General features: G+C 40.2%; 2 protein-coding genes across 6 annotated transcripts in view; one reads left to right on the forward strand and one right to left on the reverse strand.

Moving 5' to 3' along the window:
• Positions 1–2,758: 2,758 nt before the first annotated feature.
• On the reverse strand, positions 2,759–8,098 carry LOC309587368 (uncharacterized protein; the record flags this gene model as incomplete). Its single annotated transcript, XM_082305484.1, has 4 exons — positions 2,759–5,198; positions 6,698–6,779; positions 7,159–7,508; positions 8,006–8,098. 4 exons carry the CDS (start codon positions 8,096–8,098, stop codon positions 5,163–5,165), a joined length of 561 nt encoding a protein of 186 aa, XP_082161610.1. The 3' UTR covers positions 2,759–5,162.
• Positions 7,758–26,258, forward strand: part of PHIP (PHIP subunit of CUL4-Ring ligase complex) — a 137,545-nt gene continuing 119,044 nt past the window's right edge. For all 5 annotated transcript variants that reach the window (XR_014227736.1, XR_014227737.1, XR_014227738.1 and 2 more), the window contains exons 1-6: positions 7,758–8,142; positions 8,296–8,354; positions 8,545–8,574; positions 8,730–8,789; positions 19,086–19,236; positions 19,347–19,445. Coding sequence is in view for 2 of the 5 variants with exons in the window: in XM_082307534.1 (XP_082163660.1) it covers positions 8,097–8,142; positions 8,296–8,354; positions 8,545–8,574; positions 8,730–8,789; positions 19,086–19,236; positions 19,347–19,445 (445 nt within the window). In the remaining 3 variants the exon portion in view is untranslated. The remainder of the gene's footprint in view (positions 8,143–8,295; positions 8,355–8,544; positions 8,575–8,729; positions 8,790–19,085; positions 19,237–19,346; positions 19,446–26,258) is intronic.

Genomic DNA, 26,258 nt, shown 5'->3' on the forward strand with positions numbered 1-26,258 from the left:
CGTGCCCAAAGCTGCCTGTTCTGACCAGCTCAGGATCTACAAATCTGCTTTTCTCTCTTGCACACCCCATTCATGGAGCATTTCCAGAGTACACTTACCAAACCAGGTCCCGACCACAGTGGCGGTTGTGCCTTTCACCCAACAACTTTGTAGTTTTCATCCACTCAGGTGCTCAGGGGGATCCAACTTCAGTTCAAATTCTTCCGCAGGGAAGAGAAAACAATACTTTGTACCTCCGAAAAGAATGAGCTGGCCACCTGGGTAGATATCCTTGAAAGAGGGTTCTTCTTAGCCTCTGTTAAATAAGCTGCTCCACTTCGCATGGCAAAACTACAGATTAGTTGAGCTAGAGTGAGCACAATCTTTTAATCTTGTGGTAGGTCCTCACCTGGGAAAAGGGAGGCACGTGGGCCAATCCATCTTATATCAGTATTAGGTTAAAAACAAGGAAGCAAACAAAACTTAACCAGCGTCACATATATGCAAGGGTCATTTGTGGTCTAATCACGCTTCCTGTGTCTGGTACTCTAAAATCTGTAAAATCAAGAGATTGATTGAATGATTTTAAATCAGCAGCTACCTTACACAATTTACGTGTCAACTAGTACACCGTGCCTACTTGGCACACCGAAACTCATCTACAGTTTTGGTAGAAGTTTGGCAAACTGAAAAAATTAAAAATAATCCTGTCAAGGCACCAAGTAGATGCTATAGAGGACTACAAAATACTGAGAAATCTGGATCAGCAGCCCAGTATTTTCTCAAAAGACTGAACAATAAATGGAGATCAGGATCTCAGTGATGTGTATTTCATGGATGATTGACAAATCACATGTGCTACACAAAGTAGGCACTGTCAGCCAAATGGTTCAATGCTAACAGCACTAAAATCTTTACTGTAAGTGCAAATATTGGTACTACTCACACTACATCATTACTATTTTGGGGAAAGCAGATATTTCAACTACATAGAAGTAAAAATACTTCGCAGCTCTAAATGAAATCAAACAACACTAGAAGGAAAAACGAAGGGTTGTCTTAAACCTCGCAACACAGCAAGGCTGTGTCGGATCAGACTAATGATCCTCGTGTATGTGTACTGTCACTGGATGTTCTTACCTATAGAAGTGTCAGTTCTTCTGAAGACTGCTAAAACCCTTGCTTTAGTGATTTCTGAGGCAAAAGTACAGCCAGGATGGCTATATTTTGTGACGGAGAAAAACATCATTTTTAATTTGAAATCTTTCAACTATTCCACTTCTTGAACTATGTCCTAATTTACAGAAGATCCTGCTTTATGTTCTCTGAAATGGAGAAATTTTGTATGCCATACTTAAATGTTACCTCATCCAAATGTTTTATTCCATTTCCTCAGTCTTTAATATGTTATCTTGATCCTAATTATTTTCCTCATATATCTCTGAACTTTAATTCTTTGGAGATGAGGTTGAAGACTCAAACGCAGTATTCCAATAGAAGCTGTGTCACTGTTTTGTTTCACTGGTTTCATATTAGAGGTTCTAGAAAAAAAATCACCATATTCTCATTGTTGGGTATGTAATAAATAGAATGGTCTTTTAAAAAAATTTCCTACCAGCTATCAAATAGAGCTTTTTTTGTTATATTGGTTCAGGAGCCCATAAGGAGCACGACTGACTCATATAATTTCTTCCAATAGATTATTTTGAATGTAACATCATGAAATTTTACCTACATTGTTCTGCTCATCTCTCTCTGATATTTCTTACGGCCTCCTCTGGTTTTATCTAAATTGCACAATGAGTAAACACTGAAATATTTTTCCTTCGGCCTTTCCTGTAATTACATATTAACAAGTATATCAGACTATATCTCTGATAACAATATGACAGAATCTCTCAAGTTATTATGCAGATGTAAATCTTTACTAGTCCACTGTATTAACCTCAGGGAAATTCCGGGTCTATACCAAAGCTACTGACAACCAGCCCCAGTCTGAAGAGTCAGACAAGTAACCCCTCATCTGTATTTTTAAAAGTTGCATTTCTACCAGGCTACTACGGTAACTGAAAAAATCAAGTCCAAACCCCTAATCACAAATGGCCCTCAAACTTGGTTAAACAGAAATCTAGATTTTCATTTAGAGAAATGGAAAGATAAATAGTCACTGAAGGACACTACTAAATTGCATCTTACTAAACTTTATAATTTATCAATATAAATGAAATTTGTCACTTAAGACTTAAAATAAGTCTTCTTAGACTTAGAACTCTAATATGAAACCAGTGAAACAAATCAATGATACATCTTATTTTGAGAATCTTCTGCTCAACAAAAATTGCCTTAGCATATTGGAATACCTTACTAGAAAGGATAGTAACAGCAAATGTTTTCAAAAGTTTTCTCGAAGTAATAACGTAAGAAAATAATTGTCAATATACAAAGCAACACAGTAAACATTCTTTTTTTCTGCTCCTATATTCATTATGGAGTAGCTCCCCTCTAAAACACACCCTGTATATTAATTTTTTTGAAAGCTCCACTTTGAAAAAAAAAAACATATAATCCTTAGAATTCTCAGAAACCTTTGGAGATATCAAATGGGCGTGAAACTAAGCATGGGAAATATCCAAGATTCTCTGTGAAGAACAGCCCAATAGTGAACAATTAAGTACAGCAGTTTAATCATTTTCTCAAAATCCTCTGGATAATTAGGGAATGTATTCAGGATACAAAGTTGTACTGTCAAACTGATCCAGTAACTTTAATCGAAGGTCTTTACAAAATACAGAAAAACAAATTAGATATTGCTTTAAAACAAAACAGAAAACCCCAAACAAAAAGCCACCATAAAACAGTAGAATTCCTTTATTCAGTAAGAATTACATAGGTGTAATGCTTAGTTTCTCTTTATAAGGCAAGTTTTTTGTATTCAAAGATGTAATAGTGAAACTGAAAGAATGTCATGGCTGGTGCAATTCATATTTATTTGGGTAACACCAGACTAAAGAGGTTTTTAGGGTCATTGAATGAATTTCGACCAGACTCATTTACTGCTCAGAATATAAATGGCCTATAGATCTGGTTTCAGAAGCATGATAGTAGATTCACAGTTTATTATTTATTTTTACACAAAAATGAATGATGTTTTCAGAAGTGATTTTGCTTTCCTCTTCTAGCTGCGCATGAGAAGAGCACCTAGAAACACGCTTGTCAGAGGTTAATCCATTTATGTGCTTTTGGAAAATGGTAATTTGTCAGCGCTGATGGTGGTTTGGGTAGTGCAGATTATCTAATGCTACGCTACTTTTCACCAACAGGGAGAGAAGCAAGCGGAAGGTGAAATGGCGTGCTTTGGTTGGTGTGGGAAGACATCCGCATTCTATGGTAATGGGTGCACTGAAAAAGGATATAAAGAATAGAAGCGCACAGTTCACTATTTAATATCTGACACGGGCAGAATGCACAGCGGCTAAGCACGCTGTAGGGAACTCCATAGTTGAAAGTTCAGGTAGGTTACTGATGCAGGGTGCAGAAAAGATATATTCTTGGCATGAAGCATGAATGAGTGAGTATTTAAAAGAATTTTGATGTGAAGCTACTTAGTTAAATTGTAGGTTATTGCTTAAAACTGCAGAAGGAATTTACTCATCGTAGAACTGTATTTTGGCACACTTGGTTCTTTCTGCAGATATTTAATATACACGACAATAATAAAAAAAGTTGGCTGGCCTCATAAGTACCACCACACACTTCTTGCCCTTCTAAGATTAATGGTTGGTTTCAAGAGTAACAATCAACAGTCGTGAAAAGGCAAGCAACTGGTGGTGATAATTCTCATTTGAGGTGAAAAAAAAACCCACCAAAAAAAAAAACCAAAACCAAAAAACAACCAACGAACAAAACCTGAGGAAAGCTTATATGTTGCTCTCAACCAGCCTCCCCCCCTTCAATATCGTGCTTCAAACATTTAGCTACATTGTTCAGCTTGACAATTTACAAACCCTGAATACTTCCCTTTGTCTATAAAGAAAAGAGCAAATTTCACAAGAAACAGACAGGATTTTCGTATCAAGAACTGCCACCATTAAGTTTCAAGTAACGCACTTTCTGGTTGCAAGCTATTAAACCATACTGATAACTGATATAAAAAATTGTGGGGGGGAAAAATATTAGTAAAAAAAACCCCCAAAACTATAAAGATACAGAAAAATCAAGAAGAAACCAAAGAGACTATGTTCTTATCTGTCAAAAGTAACCAGTAATTCAAGGGAATTCTAAAATATCTGTATTTGGATACTTATAGTGCTTTAGCAGTTTTTGGGGAAGGGGGAAAAGAAAAAAAAAAAAATATAAGGCCAAGGTAGGGGAAATAAAAAAAAAAAAAAAAACAACCCAAACCCTTGGGATCAGTCCGTAACTGACTGTAAATTTTATGTATCAACTTTATTAACAGCAAAATCTAATAAACTTTATTCGTGCTTTTTTGTAAATTATATTAGTGAATGTGTGTGAATATTCATATTTGAAAGTCACGAAATAAAATAACAGTAACAACATTTGCAAAAAGAATATGTAAAGCTATCAGATGTTAAAACAATCCCATTCCTAGATTAAAATAATCTTAAATTTTCTTTTTAGCTGTAACAATTGTTATAGCTGAAAAAGGAAAGTAATTCCATTACTAATTTTTTTTTTAATGCAGAGCTCTCACAGTAGAAATACGTCCTAAAAAAATATTAAATCTCCCTGACAAAGCAGAACTGATGTATTTTTACTTAAGGATAATGTAAGGTGACAAGATCACACGAGAGAAAAAGAATTATTTGAAAGCAAAACAATCAAGATGACAGTAAAAATTCAGAGATGAGGATATTTTTCTCCACTTGTGTACATAATAAAAACATCCTCAACTGAACTGCAACAAGGAAAAAAAAACTTTTAAAATATCTCTGAAAAATTAATGGAATATTTATTACTGCTGCAGGAATTCTTAAAATTCGTTCTAACATGCATCACCAAACAATAATAATTCCACATCTTCTCTTGTGGCCTGTGTGACTTCCATGTTAAGCCACAAATAAACAAAAAACCCCATCAGATTTCATCTGTAAAAAGAAGTGGAATGTAGGTTTGTAAAAGCTATTTATGAAATATTATTTGTAGTACTGCGGTGCTCAGGCTCAAGTCAGGGACTGGATTCCATTTTGCCCGGTGCCCTACAAAAATTAAATAAAAGACACAATCCTTGTTTTACTGTCAAAACACCAAGAACATTCTGATTCTGTGGGCTGTATTTTAAACTACATCAGGAAAAGTTACGAGTTGCCAAAAGAACAGGGAAGTTCAATATATTCAGGATAGTTTTCCTCTACTTTCAGACTCTTTAACTGTTAAAATTTCTCTGGTTTTTGGTTTATAGTTTTAGTGGTCATACGTAAGTATACTTCTTTTATGTAAACATCAAGGGAAATTAAAATGTTAATCACATAATTCATGTAGCCTCTTTGTTGTGAGAACCAGCTACGAGAGATATTACAATGCATATTTACATTGCTAAGAAAAGACTCAAATCACTTCATTTTTTAAATCTTTATTAGATGGTAAATGTGATTTTGAAATTGCCATTTCAATTATTTGAAGTGTGGATTTAAAATAAAGCTGAAACACAGAGTGGTTATTGTTATAAAAACTGGGAAAAGGGAGACACCCGTACATTTTTAAATATATAAAGTGAGCATAGCTACAGATAAAGTGATCAAATCCAGTACGCACGATTTTACTTCTTCAAAAATTCTATACTACAAAATACATTTACCCTAATGATTACAAACCACGTGCTAGATTATGATTTTAATGATTTTTAGGACATTTGATAATTGTATGTCAAAAAGTATAGCAACTAGGCATCTGCTACATAAATCTAATTTTAATCACTTTTTATAACACGACTTTGTGGAAATATGTGACATTTTAGCCTCCTTTCTCTAACCTTTCACGGTTATGTTTGTGCAATAAAGCAGAAGGTTGGCTGCAGCAAGCTTTCTCACCGTGCCAAGCACAAAGCTCAAGCAGTAGGCTCGTACACCGAGCTCGCGGGCCTTGGAAACACGCGTATAAAAATGCTCAGCTCAGCCTCCCCTCAGCTGCACAGAAATATGGTTTAAATTGGATTTTGTTAAAAGTTATATAGTGGAGAGCTTCAGGGTCTTTACGCACAAAAATATTCTTTGTCTAGTTTCTATATCATTTCAAACATACTTTTAGCTTTGCTTCACAAGTTATGTTAGTTAATAATTGGGGCAAAATAAATATTTAAAAAATGACAGCTTCCCCTGTTTACATTGATCCCCGCTAAATTCATTATTATTGTCCACAAACACATTTGTTCTTGCAAGGCCCCAACTCGACCTGAAAAAGCACAGATGCATTGCAAACCATACAGACAAATGACTATGCTCCTTTAAACCCCTTCCTCATCGGGTATGGATTTTTTTAAAGGCAATTATCAGTGGACGTTTGCTTTGTTTTTATTTTCTTTTCCTTTTTGCCTGTAAGAAGCCAATAAACAGTTACAGCACAAATCAGAACGTTTATTCGGTACCGTCAAGCTAGCAAAGCATTAAATAAATAAGTGAATTAATCGCTAATCAGGCTCCGTATAATGTTGCGGCCTTTCAGGAACCTTCGGTAGGTTATTGATCCGCTAGTGAATTACCTCCAGTTCAGCCATAGGTTGCAGGCATCGCCATCCCTCGCTTGTCCTCGCGTTGACAACACTCCTCCTCTTGCCATCGCTCCTAGAAGCCAGAAGATTCGTCAGTCCCGCGTGTCTGATTTGGTTGGCGGCAAGAACAATGAATACAATCGTTATTAGCTGTTTGGGTCGCTTTTTGTTTTTTTTTTTGTTGTTTGTTTGTTTAAAGGTAAGTTCTCAAACCGAGCACCCTGCGAGCCCTTCGCCCTCCGCCCCCGTGGCGACGGCCACAAGCAGCCAGCCGGACCCAAGCAGAGCAGCCCGGGCAGCCGCGCCAAACAACGACGCGAAGCGCGTTTTCTGGTGGTTCGGGGTTTGTGGAGGTTTCCAACCCCCCCACCCCCCAACCCCAAGGCACGAACCCGGCCCCGGGCACGATGTTGCAAGAATAAGAAACAACAACGCGTGACACCGGCACTTACGCGCAGATGCCAAAGCCGCAGCGCCCCGAGGCCCCTGACGGGCTCTGAGGGAGCCCGGGGCCGCCGAAGCCCCGCGCCCGGGAGGGGCTTGGCCACGGGGGATGGGGGAGCCGCGGCCGGCGGGGCGGGGGGGGAGGGCCGGGCTTCCTCAGCCCGCCTCCCCAGCGGGGCCGCGCTCCCCGGGGGCACTTTGGCTTCGCTCGCTTCCCATTTCTGCGACACTGAAACTCGGTAACTTCCAGCCTCCCCGCCGCCGCCGCCGCGAATAGCCGCTGCCCCGCCGCGGCCCCTCCTCCCCGTGCGTCGTATCCCTCCGCGCTCCGGCCGCCCGCACCTCGCAGAGAAAGCGCCTTTCAGCCGCCAGCCCGCCGCCTTCCCGCCCACCCCGCCTCTGCCGCTCCGACATCTTCTGCCTGAGCCCGCCCGCCCGCTAATAAACACGTAGCGCTCGCCCTCGCCCCTTCTCCCCTCAGCCGGGCAGCGCCGGGGGCCGCCGCGGCGGCGGCGGCGGGGCGGGAGCGGGGGCAGGAGAAGCCGGCTCCCCCCTTCCCCGCCTGGCCGCCCCCGCCGCCGGGCGCCGGGGACTGAGGGGCGCGGGGGGGAGGGGCGGCGCGGCGCGAGGGGCCGGGAGGGCTGAGGAGGGGGGCGCGAAGGAGGAGGAGGAGGAGGGGACTCTTTCTCCGGGCGGAGGGATCGCGCTCGCTCGCGCTGGCTGGCGGCAGCGGCGGCGGCGGCGTTGGCGGCGGGTTGCTGTGAGTTGTTGTTTCCTCCTCCTGCCCGTGGGTTGAATGGTGGAGCCGAGACTCTTCCTGGTGAACGAACAGTGACAGCTACCGGGCGGGCGGACGCGTTTCGCTGGGCCCCGACGCTGCCGCGGGAGCGCGGCCCGACCCCCCCCCTCCCCTTCCCCCCCTCCCCTCCCCGGTTTTCGCCTCGCCATGTCCGGGGACGGCGGCAGCAGGCACACGGCGGAGCTGCGAGCGGGTGAGTGCCGGGGGGAGCCGCCGTGCGGGGCGGCGGGAGCCGAGCGGGAGCCAGAGAGGGGCGGCGGGGGGGGGGGGGGGGGGGGGGGGAAGAAAGAAAAGCCCGCGGGGAAGGGGCGAGCTCCAGCCCTCACCGCCTCTCCTCTCCCCTCAGAGCTCTACTTCCTCATCGCCCGCTTTTTGGAGGACGGACCCTGCCAGCAAGCGGCTCAGGTAGGGGATGGATGGATGGCGCCGCCGGGCCTGGCGGGGAGGGGGCGGCCGGGCAGGGCGGCGGATCGGGCGGCGCGCTCGCAGCCTCGTCCTCTTTCTCCCGCCCCCCCCCCCCTTTTTTTTTTCTTTTTCTCTTTTTAAAACCGGCCCCCTTTTCTTATCACCCCCACCCCTTTTGTTGTTGCTGCAGGTCCTGATCCGAGAAGTGGCGGAGAAAGAGGTAAGCGGCGCCGCGCACCCGGCGCTCGCCCCGCCTGCGGCCTCCCCCCCCCTTCCCTCGCTCTCCCCCGCTTCCCCCGCCCCATCCCGGGCGCTGCTGGGGGGCTCCTCGGGGAGGGGAGCCGCTGACGGGGTGTCCTCGCTTCCCTCCCCTAGCTGCTGCCCAAGCGTACGGACTGGACGGGCAAGGAGCATCCCCGCAGCTACGAGAACCTGGTAAGAGGAGCGGCCGGGGCCGACCGTGCTACGGCAGGCAAAGTTTTTCTTTTTTTTTTTTCTTTCTCCCCCTCACTCTCCCTAAGCAGCCCAATAAAAAAATTGAATTTCCCGCAAAAAAAAAAAATACAACTTAAAAAAAAAAAAAAAAACTTTGGAGATTTTTAAAAAAAAAAAAAACAAAAAAACCAACAACCTCGGCCCCCTCCTCCTCCCTCTGGGCCCCGAGGGCGGGCGCGGGGCGGTGCGGGGGTGCCGCCCGGGGGGGAAGGGGGGGACGGCGCGGGGGTAAATAACAACAAGCGCCTTAATGCGAGAGCCCCGGCCTGGCCGGGCTGCAAATAGAGGTACGTCATGGACGCGGTGCGGGCGGGCGGGAGCCGCGCGGGGCGGGGCCAGCGCGGGCGGGCGGGCAGCGGCAGGCAGCGAGCAGGCAGCGGCGGCCGGGCCGCCAGCAGGCGGGGGCGCTCTCCGCCGCGCCGCCCGCGCACACAATGGCTCCGCGCCGCCGCGCCGCGCCGGACCCCCGCCACCCGCCGCCACCGGCTCCCTCCGCCGGGACCGGCCGCAGGGCAGCGGGCGGGGGTTGAGCGGGAGGCCGGGTCCCAGGTCGCCGCGCTGAGGCGGGTTGTACCCCGCTGTCCCCTTCGCTTGGGTTGGGATGTGCGTCGGGGGTGGGTTTGTTCGAGGTGTCCTTCCCGGTTCGGCGTCTGCCCGCGTCTGCCCCTGAGGTGCATTGTACGGCTTCGTGGTTTTTATATACAACGTACCTGGGGTGTAGGAATAACCAGACTTGCCAGGTTCCTATCACAAATTTGACTTAGTGTTTTTTTGTTTTGTCTTTTTTTTTTTTTTTTTTTTTTTTAAATCTAGTGTATGCTTTTCATCTCGGGTGTAGATCAGTGATTAAAAAAAAAAAAAGTATTACTTGCAGTGCTGTAGCTCTTCCTAGCTAAAAAGGGCCTGAATATTTTTTTTCTAAGATGTTGTGAACTACAGTAGTTGGGAAAACAGCAATTAAGATGTCTGAATTGTGTCTGTTAGCAACTTGTTGCTAGTATTGTTTTCGTTACAGGTGCACTGTTGTATAATTTAGTCTGTGAATTTCTGACTAGGATTTCAGAGGAAGACTGAGCCCTGCTTGTAAAGTTAATCGAAGTGAGGTTTCCCTTCAGGCTTTCTGGTTGGTCATAGTAGTTTTGAACTCCAGTACTTCTGAGACTTAGACATGTGGAGAACTTTTGAGCTCACACAAAAGGAGACGGAACAGTTCACATCTGTAATGCGTCCAATAAAGACTGTTGGCATATACATTATTTTAGTTGTATTACAAATGTTACAGTACGAATCGTAGGTATTCATTGTAGTTGGAACAGGCTTAGTTGCTGCATTGCTTTTTCTCTGGAGCAAGAGGTGGATTGGCCCAGGCGTTTTAATGCATGTGATGTGGAAGAACTGATAGCAATTGACTTGTTGAAAACATATTCATACGTACCAATACTTTTCAATTTTCCTGAAATCAAAGATCATAAAGAAATTCAATTGGGAATTTCAAAATGCTGATACTTGCTCATTATATAGTATGCTATTTATTTATTTATTTGACCATAAGGCCATGTTATCCATTTCAAACAATGGTCAAAAGTTGCTTGGTAAAACTTAACTACGCATCTTTCTGTTTTGTCCTATAAATTATGAAGCATGGAGGTGCAGTCTTAGTGTAGAATGGCTTTGTGTTTTTTCTGTATAGTCAGAATATAAAAGGATGTGAAGAAAGAGAAAGTGAGGAAAAAGACATTTTAAAGGTTGAAGTAAGAAGGCTTGATGAGAAGTAAGTTCATTCAGACCTTTCTTTCCAGGAAACATTTTCTGTTTGTTGGAATTTAGGTAAATACTAATTTAGTCAGAATAGGTATGTAATGACATAAGATGTACTTCCTCAAAATTTGGACTTGATCCTGGATCCATATATTTGGAGATGTGATGCTGACTACTAGGTCATTCCTCTTTTCCTAGTCCTCTGTTCCTAACAAAGTTTTCTTAGACTTCCTGATAAACGTTTATATGCCCTTTTCCACCTTGTCCCCACCTAGATGTTGGGGGAGGGGGAAAGAAATTGGTTACTTTGTTCTTGGTGCTTCTCTCCACCTTCTCTGTCTGCTCTTGCTTCAATTGTCAAAGAAGCATGAACTTTGTATTACTTGACATTTTGGGCTTGTGAAAGCTGGCATGGAAGAGTATTTGCAGGGTGACAGTTACATTTCATACAAAAGAAGTGTTTTTCACAATGTCTTGTTTCATTAAACAAAAACTTGTTTATCTCAGACCAAAGAATCTTTAGCTTTTAAGTTAGAGGCTGATGATGAGCTAACCTTCTGTTTCTTCATTTATTTTTTTTTTTTCATTTAAAAAAAAATTCTAGCTTTAAGATGCTGACTCTTCTTTCTGAAGAAGGCATGTTTTGTCATGTTTTGGTACCACTTCTCAGACTTGAATGCCTTGAGCTTTCACTAGACTTCATAGAAGGGGCTGAAGGGAGAAAAGCTAAGAGACAAAAATACCTGTAAATGCAGTGTTAGATGCCTGATGTTTACTCTAGGAGGGAATAAAGGCCCTGTGTAAAAGGGGATGGAATTTAATCCCCGGCTTCTGGTTTTTTGTTTGCAAAATCATGCCTTTTATTACACATCTATTTAAGTAGATGTCTTTTCAAGAGACGATGTTGTTCCTGGATTTGTCCTTGTTTTGAAAACATTTATTTAGGAATTCTTATTAGAGTTAACTTTCTGTTATTAGACTGAAATTCACAGCCTTAGATGTTTTATTTCTGTAACTTAATTTGTGCAAATAGTGTTAAATCCAATGCAATTTTCATCTTATAAATTACTTTCATTTTTCTGTTTGGTCAGTGAAAGTAAACGTTTCATTTTCTTACAAGCTAACACCATGCTGTGCAGGCTTGTAGTGCTGCAGGAAAATACATGAGTTCAGAAATGCCATTATACTATGTTTTATATTCTTCAGTGATTTTTCTTGAATTGAAATATTTCTGTATTTTTCTACGGTCACCATTTGTGGTATAAACCACTTGAATTGTGTTTTGAGAGTGTAGTCTCTTATTTCAGAGTGCCAATCTCGTTTTTATATTGTCAATATTAAGATTTCTATTTCTGCTGTAGCCAAAGACTTTGAGAACCGAGTCCCTGGTAGGCCACTTTCAACCTAGTGTACCAAGGATGGTGGGACTCTTCAGTAACAGATCTCGGGATTTTTTGTATTCTCTTGCATTAGTTGTGAAAACTTATTAATTGTAAGCCAGGTATTTTTCTCTTCTTTTCGAAAGACAGGATTTCTCATGATGGGGGACATAAATTGAGGAGTTTTAAGAGTTAACAGCTCACTTTAGCAGAGCAAGGCAGCCTTGTTTATAGATTGTGGTTAAGTGTGTTCTTGACATGTTGTGTAGCTAGGCTTTAAAACACGTTTGTTAGGGCCTTGACACATGAAGAAGCTATGGTGCATCATTTGACTCAAGGGTAATTGTTTTTTCATGTTGCAGTTTCACCATGGGTGTAGCTGCTCTAATTGCACACTGTGGATGAAAGCTATGCATTTCTGCTGCAGCCTTTGTGTAGGCACAAGTGCTCGTCCAAGTGTGTGGTCAGTCGGATAAGGGAGCTGAACTCTGAAAAATGAACGGTACAAAAATCACTTTCAGGTGGTTCAGCTCTCCTTTTGTGTTCAGCAACGTGGGTCCTACCACCACCATGAGGAGATGACGGGAGTGTGAGTGGAGGGCTTGGGAAATGTGTTGGCGTTGCTCCTTTTGGGAGCGAAGTGGGCTTCAGCTGGATGAAGCCGACTGTTAAGATTCATGGCAGCAAGTTAAAGCTACTGTAGAGGGTGGTTGGGTTTTTGTTGTTTGGTTGGTTTTGAGGGGTGAGGTTTGGGGGGGGGTGTCTTTTTTTTTTTTATGGTTTTCTAGGGTACAAGCATCATAGTATATATGATCAGAACCATTGTGTTAACTTTCTTATCTAAACTATTAATGTAACTGTCACTTTCTCTGTTGAATCAGAATTTTAGTAATGGCGGTTGAGGAGGAAGAAGGCAGGGAATTCATGTCAAATAGGAAGATGGTGCAATGGGTTTAATAGGCAGTATGCTTTGTTGTTTTCAGGAACTGTTTATTACTCTTTTGCTAACGTTTGTCCCTTCCTCTTCCCCTGCCCACAATTGTTAAATGTGATTTAAAGTGAAAATGACAAAACTCGATATTGTCAGGCCATCCCATTGTTGTTTCTTTTTGGTTATGCAAAGGTTTGTGAAGTTACAAAGAGTATCTGTGGGACTGGGGACACAAAGTACATTGACACTGTATTTCATTGTTCGTATAATACCTAACATAGTAAAGTCTTTTAGGCAGCATTGTGGTTACTGTTTAATAATTCTGTTTCTTAATAAGTAACCAGATAATAAGTGGCTTGTTTCTTCAGGAAATCTTGTGCTGTAAAGGTATTCAAAGAAATGGGGAGCAAAAATAAAACTTGAATTGAATCAGAGAGCTGTGTCATCATCTAGTTTTTGTTATTAACAGTATTTGGGGGAAAGTCTACACGGTATTTTGGAAGGTGGTCTGAAAGACTTGGCACTGGAGGTAAGAAAACCTGTGAAATGATTGTGAGCCTTAGCAATGTTTTTGGTCTCATTATCAGTGCTTCTGTTGGACATACATCAACTTAAATGATTTAGTTCTAAAAGACAGGCACTTCTGTTCTGGAGATTATTCCGATAGCTGGGAATTTAGGTGATGTTAGAGCCTCTCTGTTCAAACTATTATATTTTCGTGAGGAGGAACTCTTTGTTCATTGTGCGAAGTATGACGTGTTCCACAGATAATCAAGAGGATTGGCTAAAAGTCAACTGTTTTGTGCTAATTCTTTCAAACTGAGACTAAGAAACACTGATAAGAGATAGGCTAAAGAGGAATATCAAGTTTCTAAGGTGTACCTTTTATCTAACACCCCCCCAAAAACAAACAAACAAACAAAAAAACCCAACACAAAACATTATGAATGAGTTTAAGATGGGCAAATAGGTACAGATAATCTAACAGTAATAGATGTAGTTGAACATCTTAGTCCATAAGGCTGAAAATGCTACTGCTGTTCATACTTTCTCATGTGGTAATTAGCAAGCTTGCAGTAGTCTGTATAGGAAATAGTGGCTAAGTATCCATATACTTCTAGCTCAAGCATAATTTGAAAGTACATGAGAAATAAATATGCTTCAGGGAAAATAGTTAATTCTCCAGTTCTCCCCTCCCTGTTGTCCATTGCCCCACCCACCCATCCACCCCTGCAAAAAAAAAAAAAAAAAAAAAAAGAGTACTTCAGAGAAAAGCAATTGCACTTTATTGCTATTCCTAATTTTAAAGTGATACGGCAGTGGCTGGTGGTACAGGGTACTCAATTAGATTGATGGTCTGATATAGTACAACAATTACTGTAATTCAATTTGGAGCTTGTTTTGGGTAATATGTTACATAGCAGAATAGTTACAGCTGGCATAGCTGCTCGTATTTGTAAGATTGAGCTCTCGCATCTTAAAATATAGGTAGCCAACTGACTTAGATTTTGTTGTGAAGTGTCCTTGTGTGGAAATGTGTTTTTCTGAAAGATGTTTACAGTCAAACTTATAGTTAAGCACGTTAACTGTTAGCATGGGGTGAAAAAAACCCCAACAATAACACTTTGGAGAACGTTTTGGTATGCATAGTGCTTACAACGGAATCCAGAATAGGGTCATATTTTACTTGATGTCTAAAACACTGGCAGAAAGTAACTGCATTATGTATTACGAATTTAACTAAAGAGTCTAGGTCAAGTCATGATTCTGTTGATGCATTCATTGTGATTCTGATGCTGAATTATTCTGCACAGTCATGCAGCATGAAAATATAAGCACTTAAGTCTATTTCAAAGGTAATAAAGATTTGAATGTTAGTCCAAATAGGTGTGTAGCTGCATTTTGTGTATTCCCATGCTGTTTGTTTGGAATAAGTAAAGTTGGGGGTAGTAGGTAAAGGGTGAAGTTGAGGGTAATGCTGCTTCTTATTTTCTAGAAAATATTATTTATGCATAACATCTGAAAATTTTGTACTTGCTAACAGAGTTCTGATCTTTATTACAGTAATGTTTAAGAAATGTTATTAACTTGTCTTATGTGAAAAGCCTATTTGAACAAAAAGAGAGTTCATTATTATAGTTATAAAAGCATATCTTCTGTGCATTTCTGTTGGAAGAAAAGATGATGCAGAAAGCCTAATAGGAGGAGGAAAGAAACCAGCTGGAATTTCAACTAGGTGGGACTGGCAGAGGAAAAAAAATCTGTGCTGTTTCTATACTGCTTGACATCACAGTTTTGGCATAAAATTTTAAAATTCCTGTTTGTAGAGTCCAGTTTTCACTTTTCATTTAGAGCTGTATGAATTTTAAATACTTGTACATCTGGTATTTTTTTCCTTTCACTTTTACTTTCCCCTCTTGGAATCAGAGGTTGATATCAAGACAAATTTCCATCATTCTGTTGAGTTGTCATGAGCTTTTCTGTTTCTGACAAAGCTTGTAAAGTGTCCTTTGAAGAAATAATTTTATTTCTTTTTTGTCACTTAAATCTGACTTGAAAGTACTCGACAGGGGTTTTTGGTTTTTTGTTATTATTTGTTTTAAGAGGAGGACACAGGGTGGTAGGTATATTTTATGTCGGTTCTACCGTCTTTTTACAATTTGTCAGTGCAGGCATTGCTTCCTGGTAGGCTGCACCTGAGAACAATCTGGATAATTTTAGCTTTCAAGCCACTCTTTGTTGTTTAATACATTAAACTTCCTTACCTTGTCCATTCTTGAGCTGTTGCTACCACATCATGGTTCTTTTTTCTGCATTTTTTTTTCTTTTTCAAAAGGGAGGAATCAGGACTAAGGTGAATTTCTGTTACAAGCTTTTTTCATTTGTGACTTCTACTGTAATGCTGATAGTCAGACATACAAATTGGCACTGGAACAGGCTTCCTAGAGAGGTGGTCGATGCCCCAAACTTGTCAGTGTGTGTTTAAGAGGCGTTTGGACAATGCCCTTAATAACATGCTTTAATTTTTAGTCAGCCCTGAAGTAGTCACGCGATTGGACTGAGTGATCGTTGTAGGTCCCTCTCAACTGAACTAGTCTATTAATAGTATTAAAATAAGATATTTTTTTTCTGATGGAGATGAAACACTTCACCTGGAGTAAACTTACTTAATAGCCTATTTTTAATAGATTATTTAAGTTCCATCATTTCCTCCTTTATAGAAGGAGCAAAAGGGAAAGAAATAAGTGCAGATAAAATCTATAATAAGAGGGTTTTTCCCTAACAGATTTTACACTGAAATGAAGCTTACTTTTTTATTTTTAGGAGTTTCTTGTGTGTGCTTTAGTCTTGCATAGGAAAATGAGAGCCAAATGTTGACTGTGTGGTTCACGAAATAGTTTCGTAAACTTTCTGGAACTGGCAAGTGTTTAGATGGCCAGTGTCACTTTTTTAAGCATATGACTCGGTATTGTTGAATCGGTTTGTTAATGAGCTGGTTGAGAATGCTGTTTAGTAGTGAACAATGATTATTCAGACAAATGCTGTGTAGTAGCATCACAAAACTACTGCGTAACTTGGCATAAATAGCTGTTTTCACACAAATGGACTTAAATGAGGAGAGACTGTAGTGTGGGTGTAAGGTATATATTAAGATAGGATCTTTAATAGGTGTGATCAAGAATAATAGAAAAAGATCCCCCTTTTCGAAACAGTTGCTTTAAAAACTGCACGAGGAATTGAGCCTACCTAGTTTCTGCTAAAATAAAAAAGTGAACACATGGCTTAAGACAAATCATGAGAAGTATGACTCAAGATGTCAGCTAGCTGTAGTTTTGGAATGTGTCAAAGCCGATTGCTTCATTTACTTCAGAGTTTCTGCATTTGTGAGCATGTGTAAAACTGAAGGGTCTTGAGCAGGATAAAATAACAACTGTTTTGTATATGTAATTCTAATATTTGTGGTTAAACCAAAAAATGACTAATTATTAATCTTTGAGAGACAAGTTCAGGTTCTACAGACATGAAGTCTGGTTTCAGATAGAATTATACAAAGGGCGCTATTTGTTAAGTTTTTGCGCTCCTTTGGATAGGAGCGAAAGAGAACGAAAGCTAAGGAAATGGATGAGGGGTGTAGATGGCAGAAACTGTACATAACTTTGTCACTGCTTACAGCTATTCTGATATTTTAGAGCTCTCAAGCATGTATTTTGACTGTGATTCCTCCTTTAGGTAGAAGAAAGCAACTTTTATTTGCATGTTACTAATAAGAAAAATGAATCGGAATAACAAGTTCTGAATTTAGTGGATTATTTATGGCCACTCTTCTAACAGGGTGCCTGTCCGATGACATTAAATTTAGTCATTTTAAATGAATTGATATGCACAATCAACTGTAACTTTATAAAAAAATAACATATCATTTGTAGTATTTTTTTTTTTTTTAGAGAACCCCCTTTTTTTAACTTGTGTGAATTTTGTAAGTCATTTAACATTTAGGCAGTCAAATTCAGACGGCTTGCAAGGCCTTCTACAAATGTAATAAAATTCACAGAAGGAAAGCCCCACTTTCCTGGAAACAGCTAAACATTTGCCCGCGAGTGGGAAGTAGTGAATGAATTCCTTGTTTTGCTTTGCTTGCCGTGCAGCTTTTGCTTTACCTATTAAACTGTCTTTATCTCGACCCACGAGTTTTTGCTCTTTTACCCTTCTGATTCTCTCCCCGATCCCACTGGGGCGGGGAGCGAGTGAGCGGCTGTGTGGGGCTGAGCTGCTGGCCAGGCTTAAACCACGACAGCAGCAAAAGAGAAAACTTCCTCCTTCACGAGAAGGTTGCGTTGTCGGTGGTGGGAATAACTGGTGTAGGCAAGGCTTTTCCAGAGCCTCGGTTTCAGGCATCAGCACTCTTTATGTTAACAAATGGCTAGAATACAGGAAGCAATTACAGTGGATCAGCAAGATAGGAGCACATTTGATGAAGAATGAGGTATATTCCTGTTAATTGGGTGTAATACAGAAGCATCGTTCTGCCTAAAATGTCACTCATGGCCTTCTGAGTTGCAGATTAGCAAAACATAGCAAGCTTTTACTGCAGTACGTTTTGTTTTTTTTTTTCTTCTGCAAAGTAAAACTGTGAAGACGTGTTTCGGGCTGTATGAAGGATAAAACTACTACATGCCAAATCCTCTACAAGAACTGAAGAAAACTGAGTTTCTATTCTCCGTCTAAATTCTATTATTTTAAATTTTCTTTGTTATTCTGTAAGCTGACAGTAGCCTGTGCATTTTAAAAATACTGTTCCGTAAGTGAAAGCTTTATATTAATAGGATTTTACTGTTGTCACATATACATTTCAAAGCTTTTTTCCCCGTGTTATATAAGATGATCTTCTGATCTAGAATTATAGTAGTTCAAAAGAATGAACTGGTTTTATCTGGGCAGTCATTAACACTGGTTCAACATGGTTATAATCAAGTGGTGAGAAGATCTGTTGCTGATAATAGGAGCTTGTTTTAGTACTGTGCAGATGAAAACCATAAGCAGTTATGGTCATGTTTGTAGCCTAATAGAATGCCACATATGCCAATTTTAAAGTTGAATTACTTAAGCCAATATTTCTGTTTAAAGGCTTTAGATGTCAAAAAAAAAAAAAAATCCAATTGTGGGGCTTCGACAAGGTCTTGTAACTTAGTTGAGGCAGAATGTTTTTGCATTGTCTTCTACAAAGCTGTGTTTTATTTATCTGGTATATGTGATTTTTCCAAGATTTCTTTAAATGTTGCTGTCCTTAAATCTTTGTCTCATCTTTATCTTACAGTAACTTAAATTGACCAGACCACTATTTAAATATAATATTGAATATATACTTTATATTTTTCACTGTGATTATAAAGGAGCTTATTAGTCTATGACCAACTGTGCCTTAAAGTCAGAAAGTAAAGATACCAACAGTTCTCTGTACAAAGTGGCATGTACTGAATAGAAGAATTAATTAGGACCAGCTGGAATGAATTATTGTACTTAAAGGTCATTATTTGTTTTTATCCTTAATATACTGTAATTTTTTTATGAATTTGTGTAACAATCTGGAAGAAAAAAAGATTAAAGCAGTAATTCTTCAAAAATATTATGTTCTTTATCAAATGTTTTGTTTGCTCTTTCATATAATAGGTGAAATATTACAGACACTTGGCACCTGATCACTTGCTTCAAATATGCCATCGACTTGGACCGCTTCTAGAGCAAGAAATTCCCCAAAGTGTCCCTGGAGTGCAGACGTTATTAGGAGCTGGCAGACAGTCTTTGCTTCGTACAAACAAAAGTATGAAAAATTTATGAGAATTTTGAGACTTCTTGATATTTCATGCCTTTTCTGTGTTCTCACATGAAAAAACGCTTGCCTACATTTTTTGTGTAATTCTTTTAAAACAGGTTGCAAACATGTTGTATGGAAGGGATCTGCTCTTGCTGCACTACATTGTGGGAGGCCTCCAGAGTCCCCTGTAAATTATGGCAGTCCACCAAGTATAGGTAAGTCAATTTTATTATGGCATTGCCATTGTAATACCTAACTCCCAGGGTGATTGATTATTGTGATGATGAGAGCTAAGTAATAGTTCTGTTTGTATTTGTCCTTATTTGTGTCATATACCTTACCTTTTAGTATTATTTTTATTAACGTGTTGTCGTATTTACCAGTTTGTATGTGGGGGAAAAAAATGGGTATTGTAAATTCATATATTAGTTCTGCTCTGAAGCTAATTTTGTCTTTGAAATAAGAAATGGAATAAAATGTATTTCAACAGTGAACACATACAAATAAAACTTTCCTTCTTAAAGATGTAATAAAGCTCACAGTAGATAAATAATTAGTACTATGTAACAACTTAAAACCAGGACAGCATGGCCTGCACCCATTGTTGGGGAGGATAAGTCATGTAGACTGGTCATGGTTTTCTTTGGAAAGATTTGAGTGTCATGTAGAAGTTTTCTACTCTCTGGTCCATTCAGTAATTTTGTAGCTGTGCTTTAGTTTGCTATGCTACATCATGAAGCATGCATGTGCTGTCTGTACTGTTGAAAAACTGAAAAGCTGGAGGTCAGGGGTATTCTTTTTCTTTTTTTTTTAGTTATTATTTTTAAACTCTCATATGGTCACTAAAATACGTTTGTTAGCTTTCAACCTTTTAACAAGAAAATAGATGGGTTTTTAACCGCTAGAAGAATCAAGACGTGTGGTATTTTAGGAGATTCTTTAAGGAGCATCCTTTTTCTTTTGTCACAGATAGAAAAATGTGCAAAATCCCTTGTCTCTTTTCACCTTACTCTGCTGATGTCCAGGGAAGGGGGAATGGTTAAGACCAATTACCAGTGTGGATTATACCAAAATAGTAGTGGTTTATACCAAAACAGTAGCTGCAGACAGATGCGCAATGTTGGATGAGAGTGGGCAGCGAATATCCAGTTGATTGGCTCCTGATCAGGTGCAGCTGCTGTAAAGACAAAGGTTTCTGTCTTGGCAAAAAAGAGAAGACTGAAGATATATTGGGGGAACTAATGAGTAACAATGTACAAATACATAGCCAGGTGCTTTTCGGAACAGAGGCATTTTTAATGTGGTAACTTGCCATTACAGTTTTTCAATCTCTAAAGTCCTTTTGGAGGCTGTTGGTAGCCTGTAAGTTTTCCGTGAATTGGGAGATAGATAGATAGATATAAATAATTGAGAGATCTTAATTTGGGCTATTTATATAATTTCTAATGTTGAAGAAACTCAAAATCAAATCTCAAAATGCATACCATTGCACTTTACCCAGGGAATTATAGTTCTCTCTTAACAGCTGAAGCAGAAGCATGCTACAGCTAAGAAGCTCTTAGGTTGAGCACAGCCAATTTTGGCTTGGTCAGATGGCAAAGTATTTGCTGTCCTAGTAGCTCTTCCATTTTAAAGCATAAGTTGCACGGTTTCCATGATATTTCTGTAGATGGTTGGAATATAGGAAGAGGACATGGTTTTGCTGAGTGTTTACTTCTAAGTTTTTAGAGCCTCCTCAGCTAGTGTGTGTATTGGTCAGAGGTGGTTCGCTTAAACCCTCATGTAGCACCTGTATCCATTGAATGTGGTTTTGTTTAGAGCTGCTCTTTTGGTATTCACGTAGAGAGTTGTTCCTATGTTGTGCTCTAGATGTGGGGGAGAAAATGCTTGTTGCTGAGTAGAATAATTCCCCTCTTGAGTGGCTGTGCCTTGGCTTGAAGATTGTAAACTTTGAAAATCTTGGGCTAGCTTAGCAGCTATTTCTGAAAGGTGGCTGGAGGACTGAGCTTTCTAATAGCTAAGATTTCTTTAGTGGTTGCCTTACCTTTTCCTTTCCTTGGGAATACGTTTTAAAACATATTGGAGAAATCAGAGTGGAAGAGGACTGTTTTGCATTGTACTGTAGCTTCCTCCGTGGTATGTAGTTTTTAAAGGGAGAAAGACCATTGTATGAAATCCATGGCAGCTGGAGTTCAAAGAACGTTGTAGAGTTGCTCTGGTAGTGGAATTAAATGTTAAGAAAAATAACTTTCAGATTCTTTTGAGGGAAGAATGAGTGAGGCTTTCTAAATAAATTGTTATTTTTATTGAACCTTTTGCAGAGCACTGAATATTTGCAAAATTACAGTTATTTCAACATATCACTTTTTTCATGACCAATAATTTCCTTTTCCAAACATTGAGATAAGTGCTGGTAACCGAATGTTTTCAACTATGAAGTGTATTTGGATTTTTTGGATGTCTGGTTCAGAGCTGTGTGTTAAAGCATTTGTTTTTTATTTATCCTATTCTAGTCTGATCCTCTCAATGAAATCATGAACTGGAATGACACTTCTTTTATAAATTGAACGAGGAAATTTTGTTCTGTTTCCTTAAATAACTCCTCCATTTTCCCCTGGGAAGGCTGTATTTTGTGTATTTGCCCAACAGAAAAAATTGGAACCTATTATTCTTCAGGCTGTATGTATTTCAGGTGGAGAACCCACTAATGGTTGGGGAACAGAAAAAATACTGAAGCCTTTCTATTTTGTTCAGGAAAACTTAATTTACATTTCACTGAACATAAAGAAATATTCCTTTGTTTCCTAGCCTAATGAACCAATGTAATTATGATGCTGATGGGATATTCTTTAGAATTAAATTTTTGTGTACGTTGTACCAGCTGCCTTGTAGGTAGCTGGTTTATATGCAATTAAAATACATCTGTATAAATACGTACTTCTCCAGAAAACTACAGAATATCTGTAGAAAATAGTAAAGAGAAACAAAACTTGAATATGGAATAATCTTTGTTCAGTTGCTATCGCTTGTGCAACATATATCTTATAAAAAGTTGCTGAAGTGCTTAATTAAAAACAAAACAAAGCTATGTCATATGCTAGTTTGTTTTGTTAAAGGTCCTGTTTTCTTGGATGCAGAAACAGAAAAAGAACTGTTTTTCAGTAATTTTTCAGGAACTGCTGAAAAAGCACAGAACCAAAGCATAAAGCTTTGAGAGCTTTGAGCTCAAAGCTCTTGGGGAAGCTGGTCACTCAGGTGTGAAGACCTGAATGTGACTGGCTGTTTGCCCTAGACAACAAAGAATGTTTTTCCTGACCAGTGAATATATTTGCCTTTCAAAAATAGTATTTCATGGTCTTGCTGAATAGTCCACTTCAAGAAAAGTTCTGAGGCATTTTGTACTTTTCTCACAGTTCCTTTATTAAATGATGATGCTGTTTTGGCTGTAAAGAGAATGTGGGGTTCTGAAGGTGGTGGTGATACCTGTTTAAAAACAGAAATAGAGTAAATACTTTAGGCCTAAAAGCTAACCTAAGAGTATTTCATGTAACTATATTATTCTGTTAATTATCATAAAAAAATAAAAGAAAAGACCATCTTATGTTAAAGAATCTGTGCAAAAGTAACATCTTGTTACATTTGTGTATTCAAGTCTAAAGTGAATTATACTAAAGTAAATGACTTCTTGTTTTGCAAGAAGAAATGAGCTATAGAAGTCTTATGGTACTTTGAGTAAAATACAAACTGAATAAATATATAGTGAAACAAGTGGGATTGCATTGAAGTCAAGGAACAGTTTGGAAATGCTTGAGGTTCTATAGCTTTCATTTGTTTTTACCTTCTGCCTTACCAAACATCTCACCTGCCACCTCTCTGAGTTAGCAAGGGTTGGCAGTTGCTTTCATTGAGCAAACTAATACTATATGTGAAGTTTTAGATGTATATAGAATTTTTATATTTTTAGAAATGCTTCAGTGGAGGAGTCACTGTATTTTTACCTTCATGAAATGCCCAGAGACAAGTTCTGGCTTGATCAGATTGCTAGCTTAACCACTTTACTTGGTTGACAATCATCTATAAGCCAGGAGACAGAGTACTGCATCGAGTTTAGAAATTGAACAGAAAAATGGTAAGAAGGTAGAAGTCAATTGAAGCTGCTTTTTTGATCTTGGACATCTTTACAGAAGGGGGAAAAAAACGCAACAACCCATAACTGGTTGCTTGATACGTTTTAGTCTTACTAGCTTGGAGAGTGAAAGGAGGAGTCCAGCAGTCTCTTTTTATTATTTTTAACAACTCTGAATGTCTTGGTATTCATTAGAGGTGTGTCTAGCCTTTCAAGTTATGAAACTTGATTCAATATGGGTAAGAGTTGTAAGTGAAGTATATTCTGCAAGTGTCCTTCCAGGTTTCTTCTGAATCTGGTTCTATTTTTGTGTGAATGGAAGGGGAACGAAGGTGAATTCTGTTCTTCAGAGTAGAACTTTAATTAGTTAAATACAACTCCAGAAAGGAAGAAAATGAAAGATAAACCATAATGGGTTTTGTGTGTGCTTTTTAAAAATGTAACTTATACTTGGTACAAAATCAAATTGGGTTTATCACTGACTAGTGTGGATAAGGCAGATTACTATCCCCCATCTTTAAGGCATATTTCACATTCCAGGATGAGACCATGTAAATAAGGTGATGGAATTGGTCACTTTGATAACTAAAATAAGAAAGCCAAAGCGGGGAGGAATCAGGATAGCTAATATTGCCATATCTTTCAGACCCCCAAATTTGTCTTTCTTTTACAGATTGCTGTTTTTCTCTGAGCTGCTCGTTCTGTTTTGGGTGGGGAGTAAGTTAGGGACATTCTAAAACTTTGAAGGCATTTACTTGATGCCTGTTGCATGCCTTTTGAGTGGGAGAAAATCTATAGTCTTTCATAAGTTCCACTGAAAACTCTCACCACTTCACCTTCATCAGCTTTGTATTTATGTTTTATTTTTTTAAATTGTTCTGAGGGAAACCAAACAAATAAGGTGATCTTGACTCTTTGAGATGTGTGGTTTTCAGATTAAGGTTGTTGGCAGCAATGAATTATAACAGTAGAAGTGAGATCTTAAAAAACAAAGTTCCATTTTACTAACTTGTTTTAAGAGCCCAACCCTTCATTCACAGTTTAGGTTCTTGAGTGGCCCTGATGAAAAAGAAATTTAAACTCTTACCTTTAGAGCTTAAGGTTAGAGCCTTTGGGTAAAGAATCTCATGTTTCTCACCCTACCCTGCCTCTCCCCCCCCGTCCCCGTCCCTGTCTTCTTTTTTTAACTTTAGTAAAAGGTCCTGAGCAACTTGTTGTATTTGACTCTGCTCTCAAAGGAGAATTAGCCGAGATGATTTTCAGAGGTCCCTTCCAACTTCAGCTATTCTGTGATTCTGCAGTAACAAAAGTCAAAGTTCTTCCAGCATTAAATCTGGTGACGGACATGAAGGAACACAAAAAGGTCTTTTACAGGTCTGTCAGCAGTAGAAGGAACAGTAGGGCCTGCTGCTGAATGGGGCAGGGGACCTGGTCACAAAAGACCTGGAAAAGCTGAAGTATTCAATGTCCTCTTGGCCTTGGTCTTCACTGATAATACCAGCCTTCAAAAATTTCAGGCCCTGGAGACCAGGGAGAAGGTCTGGAGCAAGGAGGACTTCCCCTTGGTGGAAGAGGATCAGGTTAGGGAGTGTCTGAACAAACTACATGCCTAAGTCCGTGGGCCCTGATAGGATGCACCCATGGGTGCTGAGGGTGCTGGCTGATGTCATTGCAAGGCCACTTTTGATTGTCTTTGAAATGTTCATGGTGGTCAGGGGAGCTTCCTGAGGACTGCAAGAGAACAAATGTCACTCCTGACTTGAAGCAGGGTGAGAAGGAGACTCTGCGGAACTAAACATGGGTCCTCCTTGCCTCAGCCCTTGGGCAAGTGATGAAGAAAATACTCCTGGAAGCCAACATACTAAGGACAAGAATGTGGTTGAGAGTAGCTGGCATTGATCTGTGAAGGAGAAGTCATGCCTGACTAGCCTGATAGCCTTTTAAATGAGATGAGTGGCTTGGAGGATGAGGGAACAGTAGTGAATGTTGTTTATCCTGACTTCAGCAAGACTTTCTGAACTGGCACCCATAACATTCTCACGGACAAACTGATAAGATAGGGGCAGAAGTGCTGGGCTCAAAGGGTTGTGATCAGCAGAAGGAATTCTAGTGACTGGCATGAGGGCCAGTCACTAGTGGTGTACACCAGGGGTTGATACTAGAGCAAGTGTTGTTCAGTATCTTCATTAATAACTTGGATGATGAAACACCAAGTTTTGCAGACAATGCAAAACTAGGAGGAGTGATTGATGGATCCAATGGTCTGTGCTGCCATTCAGGGGGACTTCAACAGGCTGGAGAAATGGATCAACAGGAATCTAATGAAGTTCCACAGAGAGAACATCTCAACGGTTGGACTCGATGATCTTAAAGGTCTTTTCCAACCTTGACGATTCTATGATTCTATATGTCCTGCCCCTGGGGAGGAATAACCTCATGCACTAGTGGATGCTGCAGGCTGACTGGCTGGAAAGCAGCTTTGCAGAAAATGAGCTGGCTGTCCTGGTGTTGAACGTGTCAGACATTGAGTCTACAATGTGCCCTTGCACAAAACAACCAAGCGGCGTCCTGGGCCGCTGGAGGCAGTGAATTGCCATTAGGTTGAGGATGTTCCTTCCTCTCTACTCAGCACAGGTGAGATCACACCTGGAGTGCTGGGTCCAGCTCTGGGCTGCTCAGAACAAGACAGACATGGACAGACTGAAGCTAGTCTAGCAAAGGACTTGAAAGATGATGAAGGGATTGAGGTATCTGTCACACAAGGAGAAGCCAAGAGAGCTGGGATTGTTTAGCTTTGATAACATGCCCCCGCCCCCTTCTCTTCTCAATGGGTATGAGTACCTGAATGGGAGGGTGTGATGAAGATGGAGCCAGACTCTTCTCATTGGTGCCTCCTGACAGG

This window comes from Platalea leucorodia (assembly GCF_965183815.1).
Source record: "Platalea leucorodia genome assembly, chromosome: 3".
Lineage (NCBI taxonomy): Eukaryota > Metazoa > Chordata > Aves > Pelecaniformes > Threskiornithidae > Platalea > Platalea leucorodia.